This window comes from Erythrolamprus reginae, chromosome 5, assembly GCF_031021105.1.
Source record: "Erythrolamprus reginae isolate rEryReg1 chromosome 5, rEryReg1.hap1, whole genome shotgun sequence".
In the NCBI taxonomy this organism is placed as follows: Eukaryota; Metazoa; Chordata; class Lepidosauria; order Squamata; family Dipsadidae; genus Erythrolamprus; species Erythrolamprus reginae.
Window position 1 is genome coordinate 76,359,179 of NC_091954.1, and position 26,959 is coordinate 76,386,137.

The 26,959-nt window shown below is 38.4% G+C and overlaps 1 protein-coding gene across 4 annotated transcripts; it reads left to right on the forward strand.

Moving 5' to 3' along the window:
* The first annotated feature begins 27 nt into the window (after nt 1-27).
* Nucleotides 28-25,424, forward strand: THAP4 (THAP domain containing 4). Of its 4 annotated transcripts, none has more exons than XM_070753217.1 (6): nt 28-168; nt 6,012-7,165; nt 17,943-18,102; nt 20,804-20,913; nt 21,095-21,198; nt 25,093-25,424. In XM_070753217.1, the coding sequence occupies exons 2-6, from the start codon at nt 6,358-6,360 to the stop codon at nt 25,210-25,212; spliced, it is 1,302 nt and encodes a 433-aa protein (XP_070609318.1). In that variant the 5' UTR covers nt 28-168; nt 6,012-6,357; the 3' UTR covers nt 25,213-25,424. The 4 variants fall into 4 exon arrangements, with proteins under 4 accessions (XP_070609318.1, XP_070609316.1, XP_070609317.1 ...); XM_070753215.1 differs by having other exon boundaries at nt 164-530; XM_070753216.1 differs by lacking the exon at nt 28-168 and adding an exon at nt 272-388.
* Nucleotides 25,425-26,959: the final 1,535 nt, after the last annotated feature.

A 26,959-nucleotide genomic window follows, 5' to 3' on the forward strand; every position in this document is an offset into this window, starting at 1 on the left:
AGAAGGGAGCCTCCATATTCTTGTACGGAGTATTAAAAACACCATCCCACTTCGCCCAATATGGCGCTCTCAAGTAATTCGCATCATAGCGTGGTTTTAACAACATTGGCCCGACGGCAGAGCAGCAGTTCTTCGCTGCTTCTGGTTTGCCTGACAGCGAGTCAATCGGTGAGACGCAAAAGGGGGGGAGGACAAAAGAGAATGAAGGAGGGTTGCGGGTGGTTATTAAAGCGCCGCTTCGCTCATATATACCGTCTACCACCGAAGGCACGTGGGGGGTGTAACTGAATGACAGCTTCTTCCGTACGGAAGTTGCTCTGCAGGGTGTGGCGAGACAGCTGTGTGCGACTTGCTTGGCTTCGCCATCTTGTTGTACGGCTGAAGGGAGGTAGGTGGGGCGGAGAGGGGGGTGGGGGTGAGGCAGGGCCGCCCGTGCGGCCTCCAGCGATGGTGATCTGTTGCGCGGCGCTGAATTGCTCCAACCGGCAAGGCAAAGGTCCCCGGGACCGAGTGGCCGTCTCTTTCCACAGGTAACCGGGGGGAGGGATGGGATAGGAGCGCTCACGCCCGCCCGTCTCCTTGCTTCGTGCCTCCGACGCGGCGCTTCTCCAGGCGCACCTTTTCTCCCATCGGGTGGGACCGACGAAGAGCTTCCCGTTTTTTCTCTTCCGCTCTCGCAGTTCGGTGACAGGCTGATGCCCCCCGAAGCTAGCCCGGCTGCCCCCGTTCACGAGCCTTTTTGCACTCGCCTTCTGGGGAGTCGGACGGCTCGCTCTTTTTCTTCCATTGGCATCACTCGCTGCTGGTTTGTCCCAAGCAGGCCAAGTGAGCATCCCTTCAACAATAGGAGAACAACTTCACATTCCCCCCACACACAGACACACACACAGAGAGAGACAGAGAAAGAGACACACACACATAGACAAACACACACACACACACACACACACACACAGACAGAAAGACACACACATAGACACAGAGAAAGAGAGAGACAGACACAAAGAGAAACACACACACATAGACAGACAGACACATAGACACACAGAGAGAGACAAACACACACATAGAGACAGACAGACAGACACACACACATACAGAGACAGACAGAAAGACACACACATAATCACAGAGAGAGAGAGAAAGAGAGAGAGAGATAGACACAGAGAAACACACACACACACACACACACAGAGACAAACACACACATAGACACTGAGAAAAACACAATGAGACAGAGAGAGAGAGAGACAGACACACACACACACACACAGAGAAACACACAGACACACAAAAACCATTTGTTGCCTTTGGGTCAATCTTTGTCAAGTGGACTAGGTGTCCCTACTCGACCACCTTCAATTTCAATTAAACTTACCCCATACTGTATATGGCAGTGTTTCCCAACCTTGGCAACTTGGGGATATTTGGACTTCAACTCCCAGAAGGGAATTCTGGAAGTTGAAGCCCAAATATCTCCAAGTTGCCAAGGTTGGGAAACACTGCCTTATGGTGTAAAACTGAGGCATGCCAAATGTTAGGATATGGACCTAAAATTCGGCACACCTCAGTTTTATACCATGTGCAAAAGTTTCATTGAAATTGAAGGTGATCGAGTGGGGAAGAGCCTGAAAATTGGTCCACTTGACAAAGAATGACCCCTTTCTAATCTTTCTTATTCTCCCTCCCCGCTTCCCCAAATTCTCCTTGCTATCTATGCCCAGTTTAAGATAAAATAGTGAAAGGGGTTGCAGCTCATGTGAAAACGGTTACAACGTTTTGGGCTAAAAGTTTCTTTTCTGTTTATAGAAAGAAAAGGGAAGGACTCTCTGTACTTGCTTGGTTATAGTGACATGCATCCCTACCCCCTTCCCAATCCTCCACTGCCACTCTGCATCATGGATTTGTAGTTGAAGCGTTCCAGTGTTAAGATAGGAATAGCAATAATAGCATTTAGAGTTATATACTGCTTTCTTAGTGCTTTTTACAGCCCTCTCTAAAGCGATTTACAGAATCAACTTATTGCCCCCCAACAATCTGGGTTCTCACCTGGGAAGAATGGAAGGCTAAATCAACCTTGAGCCGGTGGTGAGATTTGAACTGCTGAATAGAGCGCTGGCGAGACCACATTTGGAATACTGTGTTCAGTTCTGGAGACCTCACCTACAAAAAGATATTGACAAAATTGAACGGGTCCAAAGACGGGCTACAAGAATGGTGGAAGGTCTTAAGCATAAAAAATATCACGAAAGACTTAATGAACTCAATCTGTATAGTCTGGAGGACAGAAGGAAAAGGGGGGACATGATCGAAACATTTAAATATGTTAAAGTGTTAAATAAGGTTCAGGAGGGAAGTGTTTTTAATAGGAAAGTGAACACAAGAACAAGGGGACACAATCTGAAGTTAGTTGGGGGGAAAGATCAAAAGCAACATGAGAAAATATTATTTTACTGAAAGAGTAGTAGATCCTTGGAACAAACTTCCAGCAGACGTGGTTGGTAAATCCACAGTAACTGAATTTAAACATGCCTGGGATAAACATATATCCATTGTAAGATAAAATACAGGAAATAGTATAAGGGCAGACTAGATGGACCATGAGGTCTTTTTCTGCCGTCAGTCTTCTATGTTTCTAACTACAGCTAGCAGTTAGATATGGTTCAAATTTTAGCTCTGATTTTTTTACGTATTATTATTAGTTACTAAATTTCATCTGTGAGAAACGGAGGCATGAGTAAGCAGTATTATTGTTGTTCACAGGTTTACCTGTTCTGTCTTGTCTGAGTTTTGCAAGTATACACCCATTGGAGAAACCAACTTTATATTCAGTAGCAAATCGGTCTGTAGGTGGCTTCTGGAGCAACAACTTTCATAAGAAAAAAGCTGACGGTTGATTTTCCTGTCACATTCTAATCCCTGATTTGCTCTGAGACGTGGCATATTTGCCAATCCCTGCAAGAGGTAGATTGTATTTTAGAAGTATCAACTGAATATGGATTGGGTTTTTTTAATTCCATATATAATGCTGTGTGCGAATCCTCATTTAAACTGTAAAAGGAACACGTTACAGCTATGAGAAAATAAGCAAAAAAGTGACAGTATTGTTTAGTATACTGTCAGTGTAAAACAAGAAATGTCATCTGTGTATATTCAAACTGTGAAGGCATTTTCATTTTATTTATTGTACACACAATAGAAAAACTATATTATTATTGTTAACAGTGGATGGTTCCTAATGTTTTTGATATTGGGGTAATTGTAAACATTTTAAGAATTAAAACATTCAATAACTAATAATTATTCCTATCTAAGATTAAATTTTTAAAAAGTGAAAGTAGTCCAGTTAATCAATAATAATTTAATTTAGTTGAGGAAATTCATATGAATTTAAGATAAGGGTTGGAATCATGCTAGATAGTGACTCTGCTTAAAAGCATAAAATGCAATGCATCTAGAAATTCCCAAGTATAATTCAAGGACAATGTCTGTGCCCTGTTTGCTACTCAAAACATGTATTCCCTTTTCAGCATAGGCGTTTGATTCAATTATTACAACTAGTGAGTATTCTTTGGGTCCTAGATTTTTCTTCTGCAATTGTCTTGTGATTTATTTTTTGTGCATGTGAAATGAATTCATATTTCTGAAAATTATTATAAATGGGTGCTAATTCAAAAATATGAATTCATTAGAAATAACCATTGAAGAAATCTATGGAAAGTTTTCTTTGTAACTATTTATTTTTGCTTGTCTCCATATTTTAAAGATGGCTTATAGTGTTTGATAGTATCAATTGTTTATTTTCTGGGACCAAGGTAGGACTGATTATACAAGGATAACTTCTTCAAGAAGTCTTTTCATTGATATATTTTTCCCATTTCTTTGCAATCAATGGAATCTTGCATTGTTCCCCCATTCCAACTTCGTTTAAATGCATTGTTTGCATTGTTTAAATTGCACTGTTGCCCTACTCTAAACCAAACTAAGCATAAAATGGAGTCAATAGTTTTTCCAAAATTTGCTTAAAACTGAGTTATTTCAAATAACTTTGATGTGAATTGTAACATCATCAAGCTTGTGTTATGTGGTTTTAATTTTAAATTAAATTTAACAATTATTCTGATTGTTAAATTTAATTGTGGTCAATCTTACCTCTAAGGGCAAAATAAATTATTACTGCTGCTTAATTTTTGCTGCTTAAAAATTGGAAATAGATGTGTGACATCTTTGCAGGGTTCCAACTACTGTATATACCATATATGTGGTTAAATTTCTTCAAATGAAAAGGACTGGAATTTTTCATTTGTTAAGATACAGAAGAAATTTAATCACATATACGGTATATAGTTGCTTTCCTATTTTCTCTCTGTTTCTTTAAAAAATAAAAGGATCCAATTATTTCTGTCTTTCTTTTGGATTGTAATTTCTTGTACCTTGATAGTTATCATTGATCTTCTCTGAATGTGTTCCAGTTTCTCTGAATAATTCTTAAAGTATGATATCCAGAATCGAACACAATACTTGAAGTGGGGGTGTAACCTCTCAAAATAAAATGAAGTTATAGTTCCATGATTTGAGGCTACTCTTTTTGTTTCAGCCCAACATTTTTGATATCTCCTTGATGACTCATAGCCAGTTTAGATCATTCTAGGAATTTCTTATATACAGTGTTCCCTCGATTTTCGCTGGTTCAAACTTTGCGAAAAGTCTATACTACGGTTTTTCAAAAATATTAATTAAAAAATACTTCGCGGTTTCCCCCCTATACCACGGTTTTTCCCACCCGATAACGTCATATGTCATCGCCAAACTTTCATCCGCCTTTAATAAATATTTTTTTAAATAACTTTAATAAATAAACATGGTGAGTAATAATCTAAATGGGTGTTAAGGGAATGGGAAATGGTAATTTAGGGGTTTAAACTGTTAAGGGATGGCTTGTGATACTGTTTATAGCCAAAAATAGTGTATTTACTTCTGCATCTCTACTTCGCGGAAATTCGACTTTCGCGGGCAGTCTCGGAACGCATCCCCTGCGAAAATCGAGGGAACACTGTATAACCAAAACGTATCCTCAATATTTGATTGTAGCTTTTGAAGAGAACTCTCCGTTTGATTCTGTTCAATTTAATTCTATTTTTAACCATTCTGATTTTTTAATTATGTATTTAATTTCTGTATTAGCTATCTCATCCAATTCTTTGTCATTTTTAGTTTACAGCTTGATCATATGCAGTTAATTGACTGAGAACCTTTGGGGCGTAATTTAACTAGGGCTTAATGTTTGGTGACTAATTTTTTAAAATCTAATTGTTGAACCCCTTTTTGGAAAGGATTGAATAGATAAAAATCTAAAACAGCTCAGCATCTTTATGAAATACTGGTTTTAAAAATGTAATGAAGGCTACTTATGCCTGTATATTATATTATTATTTCAGAATACAGTGTTCCCTTGATTTTCGCGGGTTCGAACTTCGCGAAAAGTCTATACCACAGTTTTTCAAAAATATTAATTAAAATATACTTTGCGGGTTTTTTCCCTATACCACGGTTTTTCCCACCCGATGTCATCATATGTCATTGCCAAACTTTCATCTGACTTTAATACATATTTTTTTAATAAATTTTAATAAATAAACATGGTGAGTAATGATCTAAATGGTTGCTAAGGGAATGGGAAATTGCACTTTAGGGGTTTAAAGTGTTAAGGGAAGGCTTGTGATACTGTTCATAGCCAAAATAGTGTATTTACTTCCGCATCTCTACTTCGCGGAAATTCGACTTTCACGGGCAGTCTCGGAACGCATCCCCCGCGAAAATCGAGGGAACACTGTATTGAGGTTTATTTAATTTAAAATAAACTTCAATCTATGTATTTTCATGATTCTAAGAAAGGGTGGGCCGCTCCGAGTCTTCGGAGAGGGGCGGCATACAAATCTAATAAATAATAATAATAATAATAATAATAATAATACCGGTAGTAACTTTCTGATTTTTTACTTTTTTTGAAGGTTTCCATTAAAGGATTCAAAGCGACTAATCCAGTGGTTGAAAGCAGTACAACGGGACAATTGGATTCCCACCAAATATTCCTTCCTCTGCAGTGAACACTTCACTAAAGACAGCTTTTCAAAACGGCTGGAAGACCAGCATCGGTTACTGAAACCCACTGCCATCCCAACTATATTCCATATTTCTGAAACAAGGAGCAACGGCAGGATCTATGTCAAAAGAAAGAGGAAAATAATAACCCAGACACTACAAAGAAATGGCAATCAATCAAGTGAAGGAAATGGGGAAGTAGTTGAAGAAATCTTATCATCTGGCCAAGATTTGCTGGTGGAAGGAACTAATAATATGGAGCACATGACTCTTCAAGCTGAAATTGGGTCAATGACTGAGCAGGGGGAGAACTTTCAGGTCCAGCTTGAAGGTTCTCTCAGAAGGATATTAGCAGATAACTTAGTTACCAAAGTTACTCAGCATAAGCCAGAAAAGCATTCTATGGAGGACCATTCTGAAGTGGTTATCCACCCAGGAGGTTTCAAAATCGATAAAAATGGAATATCAGAGGATGACTTCACACCTCCTGTGTCAGGTGCATGTAAATTTATTGGATCGCTTCATTCTTACAGTTTTTTCTCCAAGCATACTAGAGAGAAATCGTCATTTCCAAAGGAGCAAATAGAAAGAAAAAGGTTAAGGAGAAGCGTGGAATCAAACTCTGGTAACAACCCTGTGGAGCAGGACACTAGGTTTAGAGAAAGCTCCTCTACTTCTTCTCTTACAGCCGTCCCCCAGAAACCTTCCCAAAGCCTGTCTGCATCTCCTGCAGATCTGACCCCTATATCAGCCACAGAAGCTGTAGTAGGTCAGAAAGGAGAGACTGATGCCAACCCCATGTCGATCAACGAGGTCATTATGTCTGCTTCCGGAGCATGCAAGCTCATTGATTCCCTCCATTCCTACTGCTTCTCCTCTAGGCAGAGTAAGAGCCAAGTGTGTTGTTTGAGAGAACAAGTAGAAAAGAAGAATGGAGAACTGAAGCAGCTACGGCAAAAGATCAGCCGCTCCGACAGCCAAGTTAGAAAGCTGAAGGAGAAGCTGGATGAGATGAAGAGGACTAATTTCCCCTTCTTGAACAACCTGTTGTCCCAGGACTGTGGTTAGTATATTCTGTGCACTTTCACAGCTAAGAAAAATTGATAGCAAAATATGTAGGTATCTAGCATAAAATACAGTGATACCTTGTCTTACAAACTTAATTGGTTCTGTAACCAAAGTTTGTAAGACGAAACAATGTTTCCCATAGGAATCAATGGAAAAGCGATTGATGCGTGCAAGCCCTTTTGCCAGCCGAAGCACCTGTTTTTGCACTGCTGGGATTCCCCTGAGGCTCCCCTCCATGGGAAACCCCACCTCTAGACTTCTGTGTTTTTGTGATGCTGCAGGGGAATCCTTGCCAGCGAAGCGCCCATTTTTGTGCTGCTGGCATTCCCCTGCTGGGATTCCCCTGCAGCATCACAAAAACACGGAAGTCCGGAGGTGGGGTTTCCCATGGAGGGGAGCCTCAGGGGAATCCCAGCAGCAAAAAAAGGGGGGTTCACTGTCAACGGAAGTCCGGAGGCTGGGTCATCCCAGCGGTGTCAGTGGGTTTGTAAGGTGAAAATAGTTTGTAAGAAGAGGCAAAAAAATCTTAAACTCCAGGTTTGTATCTCGAAAAGTTTGTATGACGAGGCGTTTTTAAGACAAGGTATCACTGTATGATGTTACTTACCTCCCCCTGTTCAAGAAAGATTCACACTTGCCTCTTGCCATAGCTCTTTCTCTCAATATTACAGTGTTCCCTCACTTTTCGCGGGGGATGCGTTCCGAGAAAGTCGAATTTCCGCGAAGTAGAGATGCGGAAGTAAATACACTATTTTTGGCTATGAACAGTATCACAAGCCTTCCCTTAACACTTTAAACCCCTAAATTGCAATTTCCCATTCCCTTAGCAACCATTTAGATTATTACTCACCATGTTTATTTATTAAAGTTTATTAAAAAATATATTTATTAAAGGTGGACGAATGTTTGGCGATGACATATGACGTCATCGGGCAGAAGAAACCGTGGTATAGGGGGGGGAAACGCGAAGTATTTTTTAATTAATATTTTTGAAAAACCGTGGTATAGACTTTTCGCGAAGTTTGAACCCGCGAAAATCGAGGGAACACTGTATTATCTTTACTTCTTTCTCTATACATCTTCCATTTCTATTGTTCTCAAGATCTGGTCCTGCCTGTCTAGAAGAGATTCCTACCCATCATTCTCTCGTCTTAATTTTTAATCATGCCAGTCACGCACTCCAATGTTCTACACTTTTCACCCATCAACAACCCCATGACCTTTCTCCATCATTTGGATTCCCTTGCTTGAGTTACTCAGTAGCCACTACTAGTTGCAGAAATGGCATCTAAATGTCCTCTAATTATCCTAATCCCAACCAATATCAATTATATTTCCACTCTTCCCAAACAGACTCTACTGGTATCCATAATTGGAGGAAAATATCAGCCTTAACTTCTGATTTCCCGCACCTACTCTGTGGAGAAGAGCATATATCATTTTCCTTATCAACAGATCCAACACACATATTCCAGTTTTATTAACTTTTCCTTTATCCTTCCTTATTTTATTTATTTATTTATTTTATTTATTTTGTCCAATACAAATTAAAAGTTAAAGAGAATAAAAACATGTAGTAGTAAATATCAGGGAAGGGATAGAAATAGAGGTATGAGAATAGAATACATCAATGAAAAGTAGAGGGAGGATATATGAATGGGAGAAAAGATATATAAAATATAGGAGAGACAATTGGACAGGGGACGGAAGGCACACTAGTGCACTTATGCTCCCCCCTTACTGACCTCTAAGGAGAGGTCAACCGTGGAAAGTCTAAGAGAAAAATGTTGGGGGTTGACACCACGGAGTCTGGTAATGAGTTCCATGCTTCAACAACTCGATTGCTAAAGTCATATTTTTTACAGTCAAGTTTGGAGCGGTTGATATTAAGTTTGAACCTGTTGCGTGCTCTTGTGTTGTTGCGGTTGAAGCTGAAGTAGTTATCCTCACCTCAAATAGATTGTTTTTCCAAATGACCTTCCACAAGACCGATTCCATCTACCACCTTTCCAAACTAGCCAGTGGTCCTCATAGAGTAGTTGAAGTCATGGCCATTTCCTGTTTTCTTCTTGTTCAAAGGTGAAGGCAGTTAAACGACCTCACAGAATAGTCCTTATGGATATACCCAGCCAAGTCAACCATGAGGCTTGAACAGCTTCTGCTAACTATAGTGCTCTGGGCCACCCATCCCATTTTTAATATTGTCTCACCTTCAGACCACTTCTACTGTTCTACTCATTCCTTGCATGCCATCAATGTCTTCTACCATCTGATGCCTCCAACATTCCATTCTCATGTTTAACTAATGTTGCCACTTAGATTTTCCTTCGTTGCATGCCGTATAATCTCAATCTGTCTTTCTTCCCTTCCATTTCACCTTGAATTTTCTTCTTTCTCCAGTAAGCTGACATACTAATCCTTCCATCTTCTCATCTACTCATAGTTCACCAGCTCATTTTCACTAATCTTAATTCCCTTTCGCTTCATGCTGCTGCTATGCAGTTATTCTTTCCTCATTATTTTCTCATATTTAAATTCCAATAAATTAACATCCCTTGATTAGTATAGCATTTCCTAAGAGATAAAATTAATTCTGTTTGAACTGAAGAGTTGGCTATCAAGTGGTGGAATACAGACCTATATAAAAATATAGGTCATGCCAAACATATAACTCAACCAGCATTTGAATGAAATTTCAAACATGAATTACACCCAAAATAAGTTGGAAAAGAAATAAATGATGCTATGCTCTGGGCAACAGCTATAATTATAGAATCTTGCAAGTCTTGAATGTGTTGCCACCCTCCTTCACTTTATCTCGTTGTGAATTAGAGGGGCTTGTTTTTTTCAATTAGTTTCAGTCCTCAATCAATCTAGTTTCTTAGTAGTGACTTTCCCTCCTGTCCTTCACATCCATTTCTTATGCTCTTTACAAGTAAACTGTGTGTTAATTAATGCAAATTTACTAAAGCCTTCAAACAGGGTGATATGATGTGTGCCTGTATTTTTCCAGTTGGGAATCGGCAAATCCTGCCTTTCCTAATATTGAGGCTATCAACACTAGGGCCCAAGTTTTTTCTCCTAAATACTGATTTAAAACAGTAGTTGCCCTTGATGGGTCAAAAGAAAAACGTGTTTGAAATGAGGTCAGAATGCTTTCCTTGCCTGCATTCCAAGACCTCCTAATGGTGGGTATTCTTTGTCCCGATTTCAATTATTTGTATGCCGCTGCAAGTCTTCGGAGAGGGGCGGCATACAAATCAAATAAATTGAATTGAATTGAATTGAATTATATAGCTGATTATAGCTGTTGTCCCAAATAAATCTATGAAAGCCATGCACTTTACGTTAAAAGAACAAGTGTTTCATTTGCGATTATGATGGAAACATTTAGAATTTTTATATAATGTGAGATCAGCACCAAAGAATTGACCGTTGGCCTGTTACGATTTGGCATTACAATAATCTCTGTTGGTTATGTTATATGTGCTATAACGAAGAACTTCTAAGGGATAATTACTGTTACTTATTACTTGTTTAATGAGACTAAAAAAACAGAAAGAGATATATTTCGGTATTCTGTAGGGGAAGTTATGTACTCATTCCTTTAATGTTGGTTAACGAATGTTGCCAGCCTTCAGATTTTTATAGAAGGTTTATTCTGAATGCCTAATTTCTGACATAATCTTTTTAATTTATTTTTAAAATAGGATACAATTTAATAGGAGCATGATGTCAATTTATTTAACAAAATTTATATCCTTCCTCAATCATGATAAATACGGGGAAACCCAAGGAAAAACATTCAAAAGAAGAAAACGTGGATAACATTTAAACCAGATAGTCAAGGCACTTTGAAGGAATTAAGTGCCAGAAATAAACTGGTTCAAATTTTAATGGATTTTGGACTACACATTACTTGAAAGATCTGCACTAACTTTCATCTTTTTCTGGTCTTGGCTCAAGCAGAATTAAATTGCAGCAGCATATTGATGTTTCTGGGTGATCCGCCTATTGATTTCATATTTATGCTAAATAGCATAGGATGCAGGATAGAACTCTGCTGCATCAGATTTTTCCTTAAGTGTAACAGGTAGGCAAGGTCAGATAATTAACCACGTTTCTTAGCATAGAATATTTTTGTTGTACATACTCTTGATCAGTTGGAGGATGATGAAGATATTGAGGATTCAGATTCAGATAGTGTTTATGAAGTAGTGGGGGCCCCGGGGTTACAGGTAGTAGAACAGGTGGGAGGCCAGCCACAGTATGGGGCTATGAGTTCAGGATCTAGTGAGGGAGAATCAGACACACGCTGGGTTAATCCTAAATTCAGAAGGATTCAGAAACGTAGAGAGCAAAGGTCTGGAAGCAGATTTTAAGGAGAGGAATGGGTTAAATATTGTAGTGAGGTACAGTATTTGGCACGTCAAGGGGCTAGTGGAGAAGAAGGGTGGAGTTTAAACGTTGCTGAAAGGAAATATGGAGGTGTTTTCGCCACGCTAAAATAAGCCAAGTATTTTATATTGCATTTAGTCAGTGCTGCTGTCTTTTTAAAAGCTATGTAGTTAGGAAATAAATCTTGTCTCAGTGAAGCAGGAAAAGGAATGTGAGAAATGCGGCTAAGAGAGAGATAATAAGACCGAGTGATGTCTGGAATGTGTTGAGAATACAGGAGAGCAGAGAAATAAACGGAGTTGCTTTATTCATGAAATGATGCATTTAATGAGAGTTATTTGTAATTACTAAACTTCTACCAGAAACCAGAACAATTTTCAAGGGCCAGTTGCTCTGTTTTTCCTCTCTATGCATTTCTCCGGGGGGGGGGGGGGGTCAGGTAAGTAGGATTAAATCTGCTTCAAAATGATGCCTTTCCTGGGAGATGGATCATATCAATTGTTTTGGTTCCTGCTTTCATGGGGTACCTTCAGAGGGCCTTGTGCACAAGCGTTGAGTTCTGTTTGTGAGAACCAGTTGTTAAAGTGACAGATCAAAGTGACACACCTCATACAGGTCCTATTGCTGATTTAGCTGCAGTGATAGTGGTAGGATCCCCCCCCCCACTCTTTGGGCTGGTAGTCTCTATGGATTAGCCTGCCAATCCAGCTGATGAGTGAGAGATCCCAGGCTGCTTGCTCAGCTGGACCACATCTTCATTGGTTACAGGTGAGAGCGATAGTGGCTGGTAGTCCTGTGTGGCAGACTCACTAAATCAGCTGACCACACAGATGAAATTGGGTAAGATAGTTGCCTGGCGGGCAAACTCTTGGATGCCCCCAATCACACACTCCCAACTTAGAGAGTTGCAGAAGATAATTGGAATACACTACCACCTAATTTAGATAACACCCATGGGCTTGGAGAAGGGTTCAGTACTTGAGCCTAACCCTGGTCACATGCACCTGCTTTAGGTCAGTTCCTTATAGCAGTGTTTCCCAACCTTGGCAACTTGAAGGTATTTGGACTTCAACTCCCAGAATTCCCCAGCCAGCGAATGCTGGCTGGGGAATTCTGGGAGTTGAAGTCCAGATATCTTCAAGTTGCCAAGGTTGGGAAACACTGCCATATTGCACTTTCCAAATGAAATCTAGGAACCACATTTATACTATGTTGGCTACAGTTACCTGGTGCTACAGTTTACATCTAATCAAAAGAACCCACAGGGCCACATTGCCTTTTTAACATTCCTTAATTAGATTATAATCTCAATTAGATTTATAACCGTTCATATTTTACCGATAAAGGAGAATATTTATAACCCGGGGTTGAATTGAGGGATCCTTGGTAGTTCTCTATGCTTGGTTGTTTCCTTGCAGATGTTGCATTACCCAAACTAGGTAACATCATCAGCAGGGGTGGGCTACTGGCCGGACGGGGTGGAACGCAGTGGGGTAGCAAAAATGGAGCTCCACCCCAGAGCACCCAATTTGCACTGAAAGATGTTGAAAGAAAATGCAGGGCGTCCTGCATAAGCCACAGCCACAGTGTGGTAGTAAAGATTTTGGTAGCTCTTCACTGATCATCAGTGCAAGTGATAATGGATTAGCACTGATGAAATTACCTAATTTGGGTAATGAAAAATCTGCAAGAAAACAACCAAACTCAAGAGAGCACCCAGGATTCCTAATTTATGCTTGGAACATAAATTTGTTTTCATATATCAGTCATAATGAACTGTAATATTGTTGAGATACGTTTTCATTTGTAAATTTGAATAGGTTGCCACCATTTCTATCCCTTGTTTACTTAGCTCATAAAAAAAAGAAAGCCTGGCAAATTGGATTTCACTAGCAAAATAATTATTTAGTCGTGCTAACATAACAGTCTGGCTTTTAACTTCCTCCTCCTTTGCTTCTGCCCTGTTTTACAAATTGGATACAGCACTGAATGCTTGCCTTTGTTTTATGGGATGATAGCATGTGCCTTATCTTTATGAAAGAGCAGAAGGAACTGAAAAGGATTATGAGCCACAATCTATGCCAAACGTTCACGCCAGTTCTGTGTAACTTGTTAGATTTGACTACAAATCCCAGAAAACACTGCAGTAACCTTTATAGAGTCCAAAGATTGTTTCCTGTTTTGTCTTAGATTGTTGCTTCTTGTCATGGAGGCTAGGGAAAGGATTAGTGATCTAAAATAAGCGAGCTTTAAATAATATTGCAAAATATGACCAGCTTTGAAATCCAAACAGGTACTGTATAAAATAGTTATTTTAAAAAATTGAAGTACGAATACATTTTGCATATAGAGATAAGTGTTGTGTTGTGTTTTATGTATTGTATATTAAATTACGTTGCTAAGCAGACCCTGTACGTGCAGGAATATGCTAGGAAGAAGATATTAAATTACACTGCCGATTGCTATTCTTTTTCCTTTGCATGTAGAAAATATTTCAATCAGTGCTACAATAGGCACTAAAATCTATAAAGTTTCAATTTGTGCTGATTGTTGATTGTTTCTGGACCCATAATAGTACCAAAAATAAGAAAATTCCAGATTTGCACACTCTTTCTCCCACTTTGTTAAAGTTAATATTAAGAAGGGACCAGGAAGTTCCTATATGTTTTTGAATTCAACTGGGTCAATATTTGTTTGTGGTGGCAAGAATTTGGCTAACATTGAGCTCAATTTCCAGGGCGTGAATGCAAACAAAATATTATTGTATTCAAGATACATACACATTTTTAAATGTATAGCATGTTATTACTTTTCTAAGTCCTCATAAATGCTACAATACATTCATAAGATTTTAAACTCTATTTTTTATTATTTTATATTAATAACTGCATCTAATAGCACTACTATTAGATGAACTATTCAGAAGAGGATTGTGAATTTGATGGGTCAACTTGAAACATTTGTAATGTTTGTTAGTTTTTTAACTATATCAATAAATGTAGTTTCGTGAGTTTCTCCTTTTCAAAATATATACAATCATCATATAATTATAAAATTGTAGTACAGTACATAGGTATAAAAAATTTAAATCAGGTAACCATACTAATTTATTGGAAAACAATACGCATTCGGTGAAATTGTGCACTCCGTGAAGCTGTTCAATTAAGTACTATTGCAGCTTTTGCAATGTAAAATAGGAGCTTGAGTCGCTCCAAATAGCATTTAGCATAGTACTAAAAGGGAAAAAATGAGCAAAAAGAACTGGCTTAGACACTGTTTTTTATGTGGCTTTTGAAGAAGGCTACAAGTTAATAATGTGTAATGTTTTGTTCCGGATCGCTTTTCTAAATTAGAGAACTATTTATATTTCACCATTCTATTTGGTCTAATTCAATCCAAAAATAAAAATAAAGCTTCTTGCATGATCAGGTTGGAAAATTACCGTAGTTAAATTATGAAATAGAAGTTGCCTGTGATTGATTTGGAAATCTATTAAAAATGTATCTTTTAGTTTTTAGATCAATTTTTATATTTAAATTGTATGAATCATGATATAAAATTTCTACACGCAGTAGAAATTTTATATCATGATTCATACAATTTAAATATAAAAATCATTTCTAACCTCATTTAAAACCTTAATAATTTCTCCATTGAAATTTGTGGGTAACTTTCACGTTCATCCCTAGGGAAATTTAAAAATAATTTTAAGTATGGTTGCAGATTGCTTACCCAAACAATAACATTGTTCAATCCATCCTTTTATCTATTTCATCCTTTTCTGCATTGATTGTTAATAGCCACCAATGCATTCTATTCCTCTTCCCAATCTGTTTTCACGTTTTCCTTTCTGGTACCTAAAAATCTAAAGCCATTGAGTTCTTAGTCACTTAGTTGCCCTCTTCATTCCCTCCTTGAGTTAGTGTGTTTTATTTGTTTGTTTATATTCCTGTGCCACTGTACTCCTTAAGGACTCAGGGCAGCTCACAACAAAAATAAACATGGGCCAATATAAAAACATTTCAATTTAAAATAATTGCAGCCATCCATACATTCATGGGCCAACCTCACTAGTAACCCTCCGCCTGGTGGTCAGTGGCCCCAGGCTTGTAAGAAAAACCATGTCTTTATGGCTTTCTGGAAGGCCAATAAGGTGGAGCAGTGCATAGGGATGTGTCAGTGAGAATACAGGTGTACCTCTATCTACAAACGCCTGTACTTATTAACTTTTCTAGATAAGAACCGGGTGTTCAAGATTTTTTGCCTCTTCGCAAGAACCATTTTCCACTTACAAACCCGAGCCTCCAAAACTGTAACCAGAAAAGGCAGGGAGAAGCCTCCGTGGGGCCTCTACTGCGACTTGACTTCCTGACTTCAATCCTCCTCCGCAGGGAGGCGGAACCGATTAGGCAGTTCTGCCCCAGATGCCTGATGGATCCAGAGGGCTTTCAGAGGGCGCTTGGGGCTATTCCAGAGACACTCATCCACAGTTCGGCGGAGTCTCTTGCTGAGGCCTGGAACAAGGCTGCAGCGGAGGCTCTTGACCCACCCCAATCATTCATTCCATATATATTACTCCATCTACCTGTTATCCATCAATTAAAAAAAAAAACCCAATAATTTAGTTAAAAAGTTAAATTAAATTAATAGTTAAAAACCCACTAATAAAGGTAAAAATATATAAAATATATAAAATATAAAATATAGGGAAAAATACAATTGACAAGCAGTTCTTTAAGCAAATTAGCAGCAAAATGGTGCCAGACTCTTAAGTTGGCTGAGTTCCAGAACATCAGAGTCAATAAGAGTATCCAAGTCATTGAGTATGGTGATCTCTTTGGTGCCGGACGCCACTGGCCAGCACTCCTTGTTACCTCGGGCTCCTCTGTCTCTGCAACACCCCCAGTTCTCTACAGACATTCCAGTTGCCCTCCAGTATCTGTTGTTCTTATGGGGCGACATCTCTGGCCCTCCACGTTCTTCGCAGATGTGCACGATCTCTGGGTAGCTCCCAAACAGCCTCTGCCCAGCCTCAGCACAACCCGTCAGCCCTGTAATACCTATAGAGCATGTATTTAACTTGAATATGTGAATACATTTTTATTGTGCATGATGATACAGTTCTGGTTGCAGTTCTATAAGCAACCATAATTCCCTCTAAGCTGAGCAGTGAGCAATCGCTCACTTAAAAATCATCATCAACTCAGAGTTTTCCAAACCTGCCCAGAAGCCGAGAGGGAAAGAGTGAGAGAGGAAGAGAGAGAAACAGATAGAAAAAAGAGAGGAAGGAAAAGAGAAAGAAAAAGAATGGGAGTAAGGAAGAGAGAAAGAAAATCAAAACCTAGTTTGAAACTAGCTCAACTATTTAAGTGGCATTTTGATATTGATAGAGTTGCCCTATTATGAGCTCACTGTTATACACACACAGTACAGTATTTTATTTTGAAATTCTCTGAGGCAAAACAGGGTGGGTTTTTTATTTATTTGTTTGTTTGTTTGTTTGTTTGTTTATTTATTATTTCTGTGCCGCCCAGTCCCGAAGGGACTGCCGCTCAGACACTATACTTTTCCGCCCACCCCCCCCAAAAAATTAGAGGGAACACTGTAAGCAACTACATATTGAAACATTTGCAAAATGTTGCTTAATTTGAAAAGTAATTGTGTGCTGTGTATGTTTATGTTTTGAGTTGCTATAATGTGAGTTCATCCACTAGATGGTAGTAAAAACACTTCTTTAGCCTCCCTTCATTTTTCAAGTTTTGTTATTTGAATTCATTCCCACCAAAATATCTTATCAGTTCTTAGTTTCCATTCCATGGAAATACTATTTAACTCCAAATTCAGTCCTGTCTAAGCTTCACATGATCATAAGAAAATGTATTTTCTTAGACTCTTAAGATAATCCTTTTAAAGTAGATTGTCTATTATAGCTTCCCCACCTGATATCTGTGGAATAAAATTAACTTGATTTTTTTTAAATAACCACTCCATTGATAGAAACATAGAAGACTGACGGCAGAAAAAGACCTCATGATCCATCTAGTTTGCCCTTATACTATTTTCTGTATTTTATCTTAGGATGGATCTATGTTTATCCCAGGCATGTTTAAATTCAGTTACTGTGGATTTACCAACCACGTCTGCTGGAAATTTGTTCCAAGCATCTACTACTCTTTCAGTAAAATAATATTTTCTCATGTTGCTTTTGATCTTTCCCCCAACTAACTTCAGATTGTGTCCCCTTGTTCTTGTGTTCACTTTCCTATTAAAGACATTTCCCCCCTGGACCTTATTTAACGCTTTAACATCATTTTCTTCAGGTTTTCTCCAAATTCAAAAACAGTTTGATACTCTGAGATTGTTTATTTATTTAGAAACTGCACAGTTGAATCCTGTGATTGAACCGCTCTCCTGGATGCTGGGCACTTGGCTTTCTGATCCCCCAGGAGATGGTACCTTCCCTTCAATGAAGCCCTTCCAATACCTTGAAGAAGTGCACATCTCTCACGTTGGTCAACCCATGCTGAATTTCTCGTGAGTTTTCTCCCCCCCCCCCAGAAGAATATGAAACAATACGTAGTAAATCTGTTGCTTTGACTTCCTAAATATTAATGAGGTATAAAAGTCTTAACTACGTAGAATCCCGGTACACTAACTTTAGAAGGAAAATCCCCTCCTGAATTGTAAGCCCCAAAATCATTGCCATAGAGACATTGACTTATTTAGCTCTCTTTGTTAATTGTTAATAAATAGAAACGTTTAAACTCTTGCGGGAATTGGTGGTTTTTACATTATTTGCATAGCTTTTTAGGAACTGTTCTGTCGGGCTCTCTGGTAGAATCCTCCCAAAAATTCACAGGTACAAATTTCAGACACACACACGTTTGAAAATTCAAAACAATGTTCTTTATAATGAAAATTCACTTAAACCAAGCCCTCTTTTGGTATAGCAAAGAGCACTGGTCTCCAAACAAACTGGTAATTTGTACAAGTCCCTTATCAGTTCTGTGATACTTAGCTTGCAGCTGTGAGGCAATTCACAGTCCTTTTTTCACAAAGTGAAACACACTTTGCTCTGGTTTAGTTTCAAAGCAGGGAAACATCAGCACACAAAAAGTTAAAGTCAGTAAAGCAGTCATGAAACACAACGATCAGATAATCCTCCACAATGGCCAAACCCACAGGCTGCTATTTATAGCAGCCTCACTAATTACCACAGCCCCACCCAACCACAGGTGGCCTCATTTTCTTTGATAATAATCTCTCAGTTGTTGTTGCCTATGCATCGCTCTCCGCATGTGTGGCTGTATCATTAACTCTTGTTCTGAATCCAAGGAGGAGCTAGATAATTGATCTCCTTCTGAGCTGTCTGCCACACTCTCCTCCTCCCTGTCACTCATGTCTTCTTGGTCAGAGGAGCCTTCATCATCAGATTCCACTGGGGGCAAAACAGGCCTGCAGCATGTGGATGTCTCCCCCACATCCACAGTCCTTGGGGCAGGAGCAGGACCAGAGCTAACCACAACAGGAACCATCTAAGACAGTGATGGCGAACCTATGGCACCATGCCACAGGTGGCACGCAAAGCCATATTTGAGGGCACCCAGGGTGTTGCCTTATGTCAGCTCCAGCGTGGATATGCACCTGGCCTGATTTTCAGCCTTCTTTTTGGCCATTTTCATTCTCCCCAAGATTTAGGAAAGCGCTTGGGAGGTTTGTGCGCATATGCAGGGGGACAGAGCAGGGGTTGTGTATATATGCACAGGGGGAGAGCATTGTATTATGGGTGTAGGCACCCATTCACACACAGGCGCAACCTTTTGGCACCCAAGCCAAAAATGTTTGCAATCACTAATCTAAGCTATACATAAGCTTGCTTTGTGTACCATGAAAGAATTATAGAATAGGCAACTGTTCTGTTACATCATAAATCTTTTTATGTACCCTGAGAGCATATGCATCAAGACAAATTTCTTGGAGGTTATATAGAAAAATGTGGGGGTTTTGCCTGTATCACTTTTGGATCTGTTGTTTAGAAATAGCACTTTCTCCCAGTATTAATGCTCACGGATTGATTAAGATGATCAATGAACAGGAATTTATAATGAGCAAGAATTTGGGCATTTTATGCTTTCAGAAAAAGCAGTATCCCACCACTTTCGCATATCTATTTCTGAATTTTTCAAAAGTCAGATAGTCCAATAGTTATCTAATGACATTGATAAATTATTTTCTGAAGGAAGGTTATAAAACTGGTCCTATATTATAAAAGAGAGAAGTATATCTTGCTTCAGACAATAATTTTATGACAAACATGTTACTTTATATTTGAGTACTGTTCAATGATACTTCTACTTAAACAGTGATACCTCGTCTTATGAACTTAATTGGTTTGTAAGCTGAAAAGTTTGTAAGACGAGGTTTGTAAGCTGAAAAGTTTGTAAGACGAAACAGTGTTTCCCATAGGAATCAATGGAAAAGCGATGAATGCGTGCAAGCCCAAATCTCACCCCTTTTGCCAGCCGAAGCGCCCGTTTTTGTGCTGCTGGAATTTCCCTGAGGCTCCTCTCCATGGGAAACCCCACCTCCGGACTTCCATGTTTTTGTGATGCTGCAGGGGAATCCCAGCAGCGCTAAAACGTGTGCTTTGTTGGCAACGGAAGTCCGGAGGTGGGGTTTCCAGCGAGGGGAGCCTCAGCGAAATTGCAGTATCGTAAAAACACGGAAGTCCTCGAAAACCCATCTCCGGATTTCTGTGTTTTTGTGATGCTGCAATTTCGCTGAGGCTCCCCTCGCTGGGAAACACCACCTCCGGACTTCCGTTGCCAGTGAAGCACCTGTTTTTGCGGTGTTGGGATTTCCCTGCAGCATCGCAAAAACACGGAAGTCCAGAGGTGGTGTTTCCCTTGGGAATTCCTTCAGGGGAATCCCAGCAGCGCAAAAACGGGTGCTTCACTGGCAACAGAAGTCCGGAGGCGGGGTATCCCAGTGGCGGTGGCTTGGGTTTGTAAGGTGAAAATAGTTTGGAAGAAGAGGCAAAAAAATCTTAAACCCCGGGTTTGTATCTTGAAAAGTTTGTATGACGAGGGGTTTGTAAGATGAGGTATCACTGTATATGAAAATGCCACAAACCAGTTTTTCATCCAAATAATATTTTGGGGGGGAAATGGTTGAAAGAATTCTGATTTATGTGGATTTTTAAGAAAGCAGATAGTACTGTTTTTTATCCCAACAGTTTCAGTGCTTTCCATCCAGACACCAAGAAACCAATGCATCGAGAATGTGGATTTATCCGCATCCAACCCGATACTAACAAAGTGGCCTTCGTTAGTGCTCAGAACACAGGTATTAATCTTATTGCATTAGTTGCTTTTAATCCCATTTTTGAACTTGATTTTCCTGAAAGTACTTGGAAATTTTTCTGCTGTCTGCCCTTTTGTTTTTGTAAATGATTAGTTTAAAGGTATAGTTGATCTACTTCTGTGAACCCTATTGATATTAATGTATGTTTGTTTGCTTTATGTAGGGTTGGTGGAAGTAGAAGAAGGAGTGGTAAATGGGCAAGAGCTTTCTATAGCTTCCCACTCAGTAGCAAGGATTTCGTTTGCTAAGAAACCTCATGTAGAGCAAGTGAGTGTTCTTAATTGTAATTTAGTTGATGGATATGTACTCAGTATCCCATTGCTAGCCCAAACAGTATAATTCTGCTATTATGTTACCCAGAAACTCTAAAACCTGGCTTTTCCGGAAGGCCTGGGGCTGTTGATCTCGCGGTTGTAATCGGTGAGATTCAGCCATAAGAGCAATATGTATGAGGCTTTTTTAAAAAAAAAATATTGAAGATGTTTTAAATGTTTTTTTTATTTATTTATTTATTGCATTTGTATGCTGCTCCTCTCCGTGGACTTTTGTTGTAAAGCCAATCAGAGTCCTTTGGGGAGTTGGGCAGCATATAAATGTAATAAAATAAATAAATAAATAAATAAACTTTTGTGTTCTCTAAAGCAGTGATTTTCAACCTTTTTTGAGTTGCGGCACATTTTTTACATTTTAAAATCCTGGGGCACACCACCAACCAAAATGACACAAAATGACACCCTAAGACACTCTCCTCTCTTTTTCCATCCGTCTCCTCCCCATCCTTGTGTCTGTATACACACTCTTGAACCATTTCCAAAAACAGGTGAGGGTTGGGGGGTTTTTCTCTCTTATTCTTTGGGTGCTTTTTATCATATGCTTTAAATTAAGAGTCACTTCTCTTTTGTTTCTCTCTTTCTTCTCATTCTCTGTCTCAATCATGTTCTCATTTCTTTTTTCCTCCCCTTTTTGCTCATTTGTCTCTCCCTTCCTCTCCTTTTCTCTCTTTCTTTCTTTCTTTCTCTATCACTCTTGCTTTCTGTTTCTCTCTTTTCTTTCTCTTGCTTTCTCTCTCACACTCTTTCTCTCTCTCTTGCTTTCTTTCTCTCTCTTTCTCTCTCTCTTGCTTTCTTTCTCTCTCTCTCTCTCTCTCACTCTCTCTCAGTAAAAAGTTGCGAGACCGGAACCTGAACTTCCTTCTTCACGGCACATCTGACCATGTTTCGCGGCACACTGGTTGAAAAACACTGCTCTAAAGTAAATAAATTGTATGTTCTCTAAAACCCTAGCTGTATTACCCACTGTGAAAAATAACTAGCTATTTTGTAAACATATGGATTTAATTGAATCATCAGAGATCATGCTCTTCTAATATTTTGTAATCATTTGACCTTTCCATTTAGTTTTAGCTACGTGAAAATCAAAGTAATGAAATGGAATTTAGGGTTAGGACATTTGCAGCTAATTCTACCAGCAGCACATTTGTTTGATGCAAAAGTTTAGTTGTGCTATTATAATATTTAAATTTCTTCAAATGGTAATTTTACTCACATTCCTGCATCGCTGCTAGGATTTTTTCATCTAGTCCAGTGTTCTAGTCCTTCTTATTTTAAGACTGGTAGAGCAGAGGTTACTTTGTACTGTTTTCCAGAGATTCTGATAACTCTGATGGAGTTTTGCATGTCTCCAAACCACACTATTGGTAACTAGACTTAGACTGGTTTGAAAATCAGTATCTCAGATTCTGCTTAAAATCCTAGTTAAAGTATGAGAATCTTTGAGATTGAGTGTGCTAATTTATCATTCTGCCAAAAAAAACCAATTACAAAAATACTTTTACCTGCAAAATATAAATATACAAAGGTTTATTCTGAAACTGTTGATAAATCCAGAAAACACTGATAGCAGCTTGATCACATTATAGTAGTATATCCTTGTCCATCCTCAAAAGACAGGTAGCTTTCACAATTAAGTTAAAAGGTTTGCTTTAAAAGTATCCTTTTCCTTTTTGAGTGGAGCGATAGTATCCTTTTTCTCCTCAATTAGCGACCAAACATTTTCTACAAATTGAGGAAGAGCAAAGAGGTTTATAGCCAAAATCTTTGGTCAAACTGTGCCCTCAATGTCCTTTCACAGAACTTAGTTCATACCCGCCTGATCTTTCTTGCTACCCTTCTCTTGACTAGCTTCAAATAGTCTAAACTTTCCTTAAGTGAAGTGGCCAGAACTGGACACAATACTCAAGATAGAGTTTGACTTTATTCTGAAGCAGTTATTTCTGCATGAAAGTATTGTTCGTGCAATATAAAATTGCATTTGCCTTTTTTTTTGCAGCCACTTGCAATCACATTAATAGTCTCAAAGTTTTGAATAACTTACTAGTCCAAATTGTTTTTCATAGTCATTACTCTGAATCTGGTCTCTTGCGTTCTATATCTTTGATACTTACTTCTTAGGTGAAGAGCTCTGTTTTGATATCTGCTTTACTTTATTTGGACAATACTCTAACAATAGAGAATTTTACATTCATACATACCCAAAAAAGGTCCATTCAGAAATTTAAAATGTGGTTTAATGATTAAGGTGCTGGACTGGGAGTCAGGCCCCCAAATTCTACTCTTTTAGTCTTAGCCCTGAATTGGAAAACCAGAACACACCTATTTCGCAACCTGCACAGAACTAACCTTGAAGAGTATGGTCCATAAACTTCACTAAAGAGGCCATTATTTTTCAGTGGATTGATTTGGGATATAAGAATTAGAGAAAATAAACAGATTTTGTTGCAGTAGTTGTCCTTTTTCCTAATACAGTGTTCCTTCGATTTTCGCGGGGGATGCGTTACGAGACCGCCCGCGAAAGTCGAATTTCCGCGAAGTAGAGATGCGGAAGTAAATACACTATTTTTCGCTATGAACAGTATCACAAACCTTCCCTTAACACTTTAAACCCCTAAAGTGCAATTTCCCATTCCCTTAGCAACCATTTAGATTATTACTCACCATGTTTATTTATTAAAGTTTATTAAAAAAAATATTTATTAAAGGCGGACGAAAGTTTGGCGATGACATATGACGTCATTGGGCGGGAAAACCCATGGTATAGGGGGAAAAACAGCAAAGTATTTTTAAATTAATATTTTTGAAAAACCGTGGTATAGCCGTTTCGCGAAGTTCGAACCTGCGAAAATCGAGGGACCACTGTATATCCCTCAAAATAATTGGTCTGTTAATAGACATGGGTCTATTAATGTTATAGCTGTGCAATTTTTATTATTCATCTGTCCCAAACTAACTGTTTTTCAAGTTGTTTTGAACACTTGCCCCAAAAGAAGAATTTTTGGCAGAATTTCCTGGGGAGGGTTTTGCAATCCCAGATATTTCATTTTCATTCTAAAAGTAACTATTTCAAAGGGACAAAGGGCACCAACAGATTCAGAACCTAGATGAGAAACAGAATTTATTTTTTAGAAACAATTTGATGAGCATTGCAGGAGGCCTGTGCCAAGGAGTTACCCTGCTTGGGTTTGTTATGTGAAATTGATTTTAGTTATTTATTTTGATCTAGCCTTCATTGTTTGTATATGTAACTCAAGGTGGTAAACTTACCCAATAGCCATTCCACCTCCTATTTCCCCCACAAACCTGGGCCAATAATAAACTCTTTGACATAATATCTTATAATTTTCAAAGGTAGTTAATTATAAACTATTCTTGGCTACCTCCCTTTTTAAGAATTACTATTAGATTAATTACTTATATTGTTTAATTGTAACTTGACAAATTAGAAGCAAATGTAGGTTGCAGACAAAGCATAGAGATCGCCATAATTTATTGATGGACTTCATTGATGGACATGATTTATTGAGGGGTAAAGGATACCCATTAGTCTGTGCTTTTTGTCTTAAATACCAGAATTCTGGTTTGTGTTCAGAAGCCTTCTAAAAAGGTTTTTCCTTCCAATAAGTGTCAAAATGAAAAGATAAACATTGAAAGAAGCCTCAATATCCTGCTTGGAATTTTGCAAGAATTTGAAGTATGCATATTGCAGTGGTATTTGGGAACATTTTTATTTGTTTATGTGCCTTCGTCTTAACTTGCTTTGCTGTTTTTCTTGAATTCTAAGCAGAACCCAATAATACATAATGTCTTTTTTATATATTCTTTTTAGATTACTAGAAAATTCAGGCTCAATTCTGAGGGAAAACTAGAACAGACGGTCTCTATGTCAACTACTACACAACCAATGACTCAGCATCTTCATATAACATATAAAAAAGTGATTCCTTAAAAAGGAGGATTTGTTTCATGAAGAAAAAGAACATTGCATGGAGAGAACTGAAGTAGCTTAAAAGTAAAATATGACTTTGCATCTTCACAACCGAATTCATAACCAAGAGTAGAAATGCAGTGGCTGAAGGAGTTTATTTTCAGTTTCTGTAATAGTAGACTTACAAAACCGAACAAAATCAAAAACCAATAAAGAAAACTTTTATTTTTAAAGGTGTGACTTGGAGTTACATTCTGTTGCTTTAAAAATGCTTGCAAAAGGGATGCATTAAAAATTCCAAAATGTATTATATAATAATTAAAATTAAAGAGATTTTATCTTGGGAGTTTTCTTTCAGTACAATTAGGGTTTGCACATAAAATATTGCATGCAAATGAGGATGACTCTACTTCAATGCAGCCCAAAGTTCCAATCTGTTAATTACTTTATGATAGTAATATAGTAGAAGGACCACTGCCTACTTAATGCTAAATGACCAGTGATGAATCTGTAGCTCGTGTCCAAATGCGACTTGTGAGTCCTTTGCCCTTATACTTTGAAGTCCATATGAATGGAAATAACCCACACAGAAGATATTATCCATAAATTAAAAGGGAGACGCTGGAACAACTGAATCAGTCTTTCCTACCTCTACTTCCTTTTTCAGAGAATTCATAGTTTTGAGTGTTAAGATGAGTCAATTTTCTTTTTCCGAATTCTTCAAAAAATAATTAATCTTTTAATTACAGTGTTCCCTCGATTTTCGCGGGGGATGCGTTCCGAGACCGCCCGCGAAAGTCGAATTTCCGCGAAGTAGAGATGCGGAAGTAAATGCACTATTTTTGGCTATGAACAGTATCACAAGCCGTCACTTAACACTTTAAACCCCTAAATTGCAATTTCCCATTCCCTTAGCAACTATTTAGATTATTACTCACCATGTTTCTTTATTAAAGTTTATTTAAAAAAATATTTATTAAAAGTGGATGAAAGTTTGGTGATGACATATGACGTCATCGGGCAGGAAAAACCGTGGTATAGGGGAAAAAACCGCAAAATGTTTTTTAATTAATATTTTTGAAAAACCGTGGTATAGACTTTTCGCGAAATTCAAACCCACGAAAATCGAGGGAACTGTGTATATATAATCTCAGCCTATATTTTGATCAGTGTTTACAAATGGTGACAAATCAAATGAAGGCAAATTGACCCAGGAAGTTAAAAAATTCACTGGTTGGGCAGGTTGCAAAGCCAGGGAGTGGGGTTTTCTCCCCCTGGTGCTAACACTTCCCTCTAAGACCCAGTTTGAGAAGCTCTGGGAAGTCAAATTATCACTGGAGATGAATATGATCTTTGTTTAGAAAGATGCAGAGATTTGGCCAGCATTCAACTCTATCTTTGCCAGGGAAAATAGCATGACCTCAGTGTACGTATTATAAAAATCCAGAGATTACTTCTGGAGCTAGGGCTAAGTTATAGCTACAAACAGATGCATGTTACTACTACTTTGCAAGCTTACTAGCTGCCAGCCCTAATTTAAGACGTTGGCATTTATTTACACAGCTCTAAATAATTCTGAACTAGGCTATCTGAGAACATTTTGCCTAATAGTATCTACAATGTGAGATTTACTAAGGAGAGATTGATGACGGTCCCATTTGTAGAAGAAATGAATTGGCAGACCTCCAGAGTTTAATAAAGCCAGAACTTGAAATAAACTTCCAACGGGCCTCTTTACTTTGGACTTTTTTAAACAGTTAAATGAATG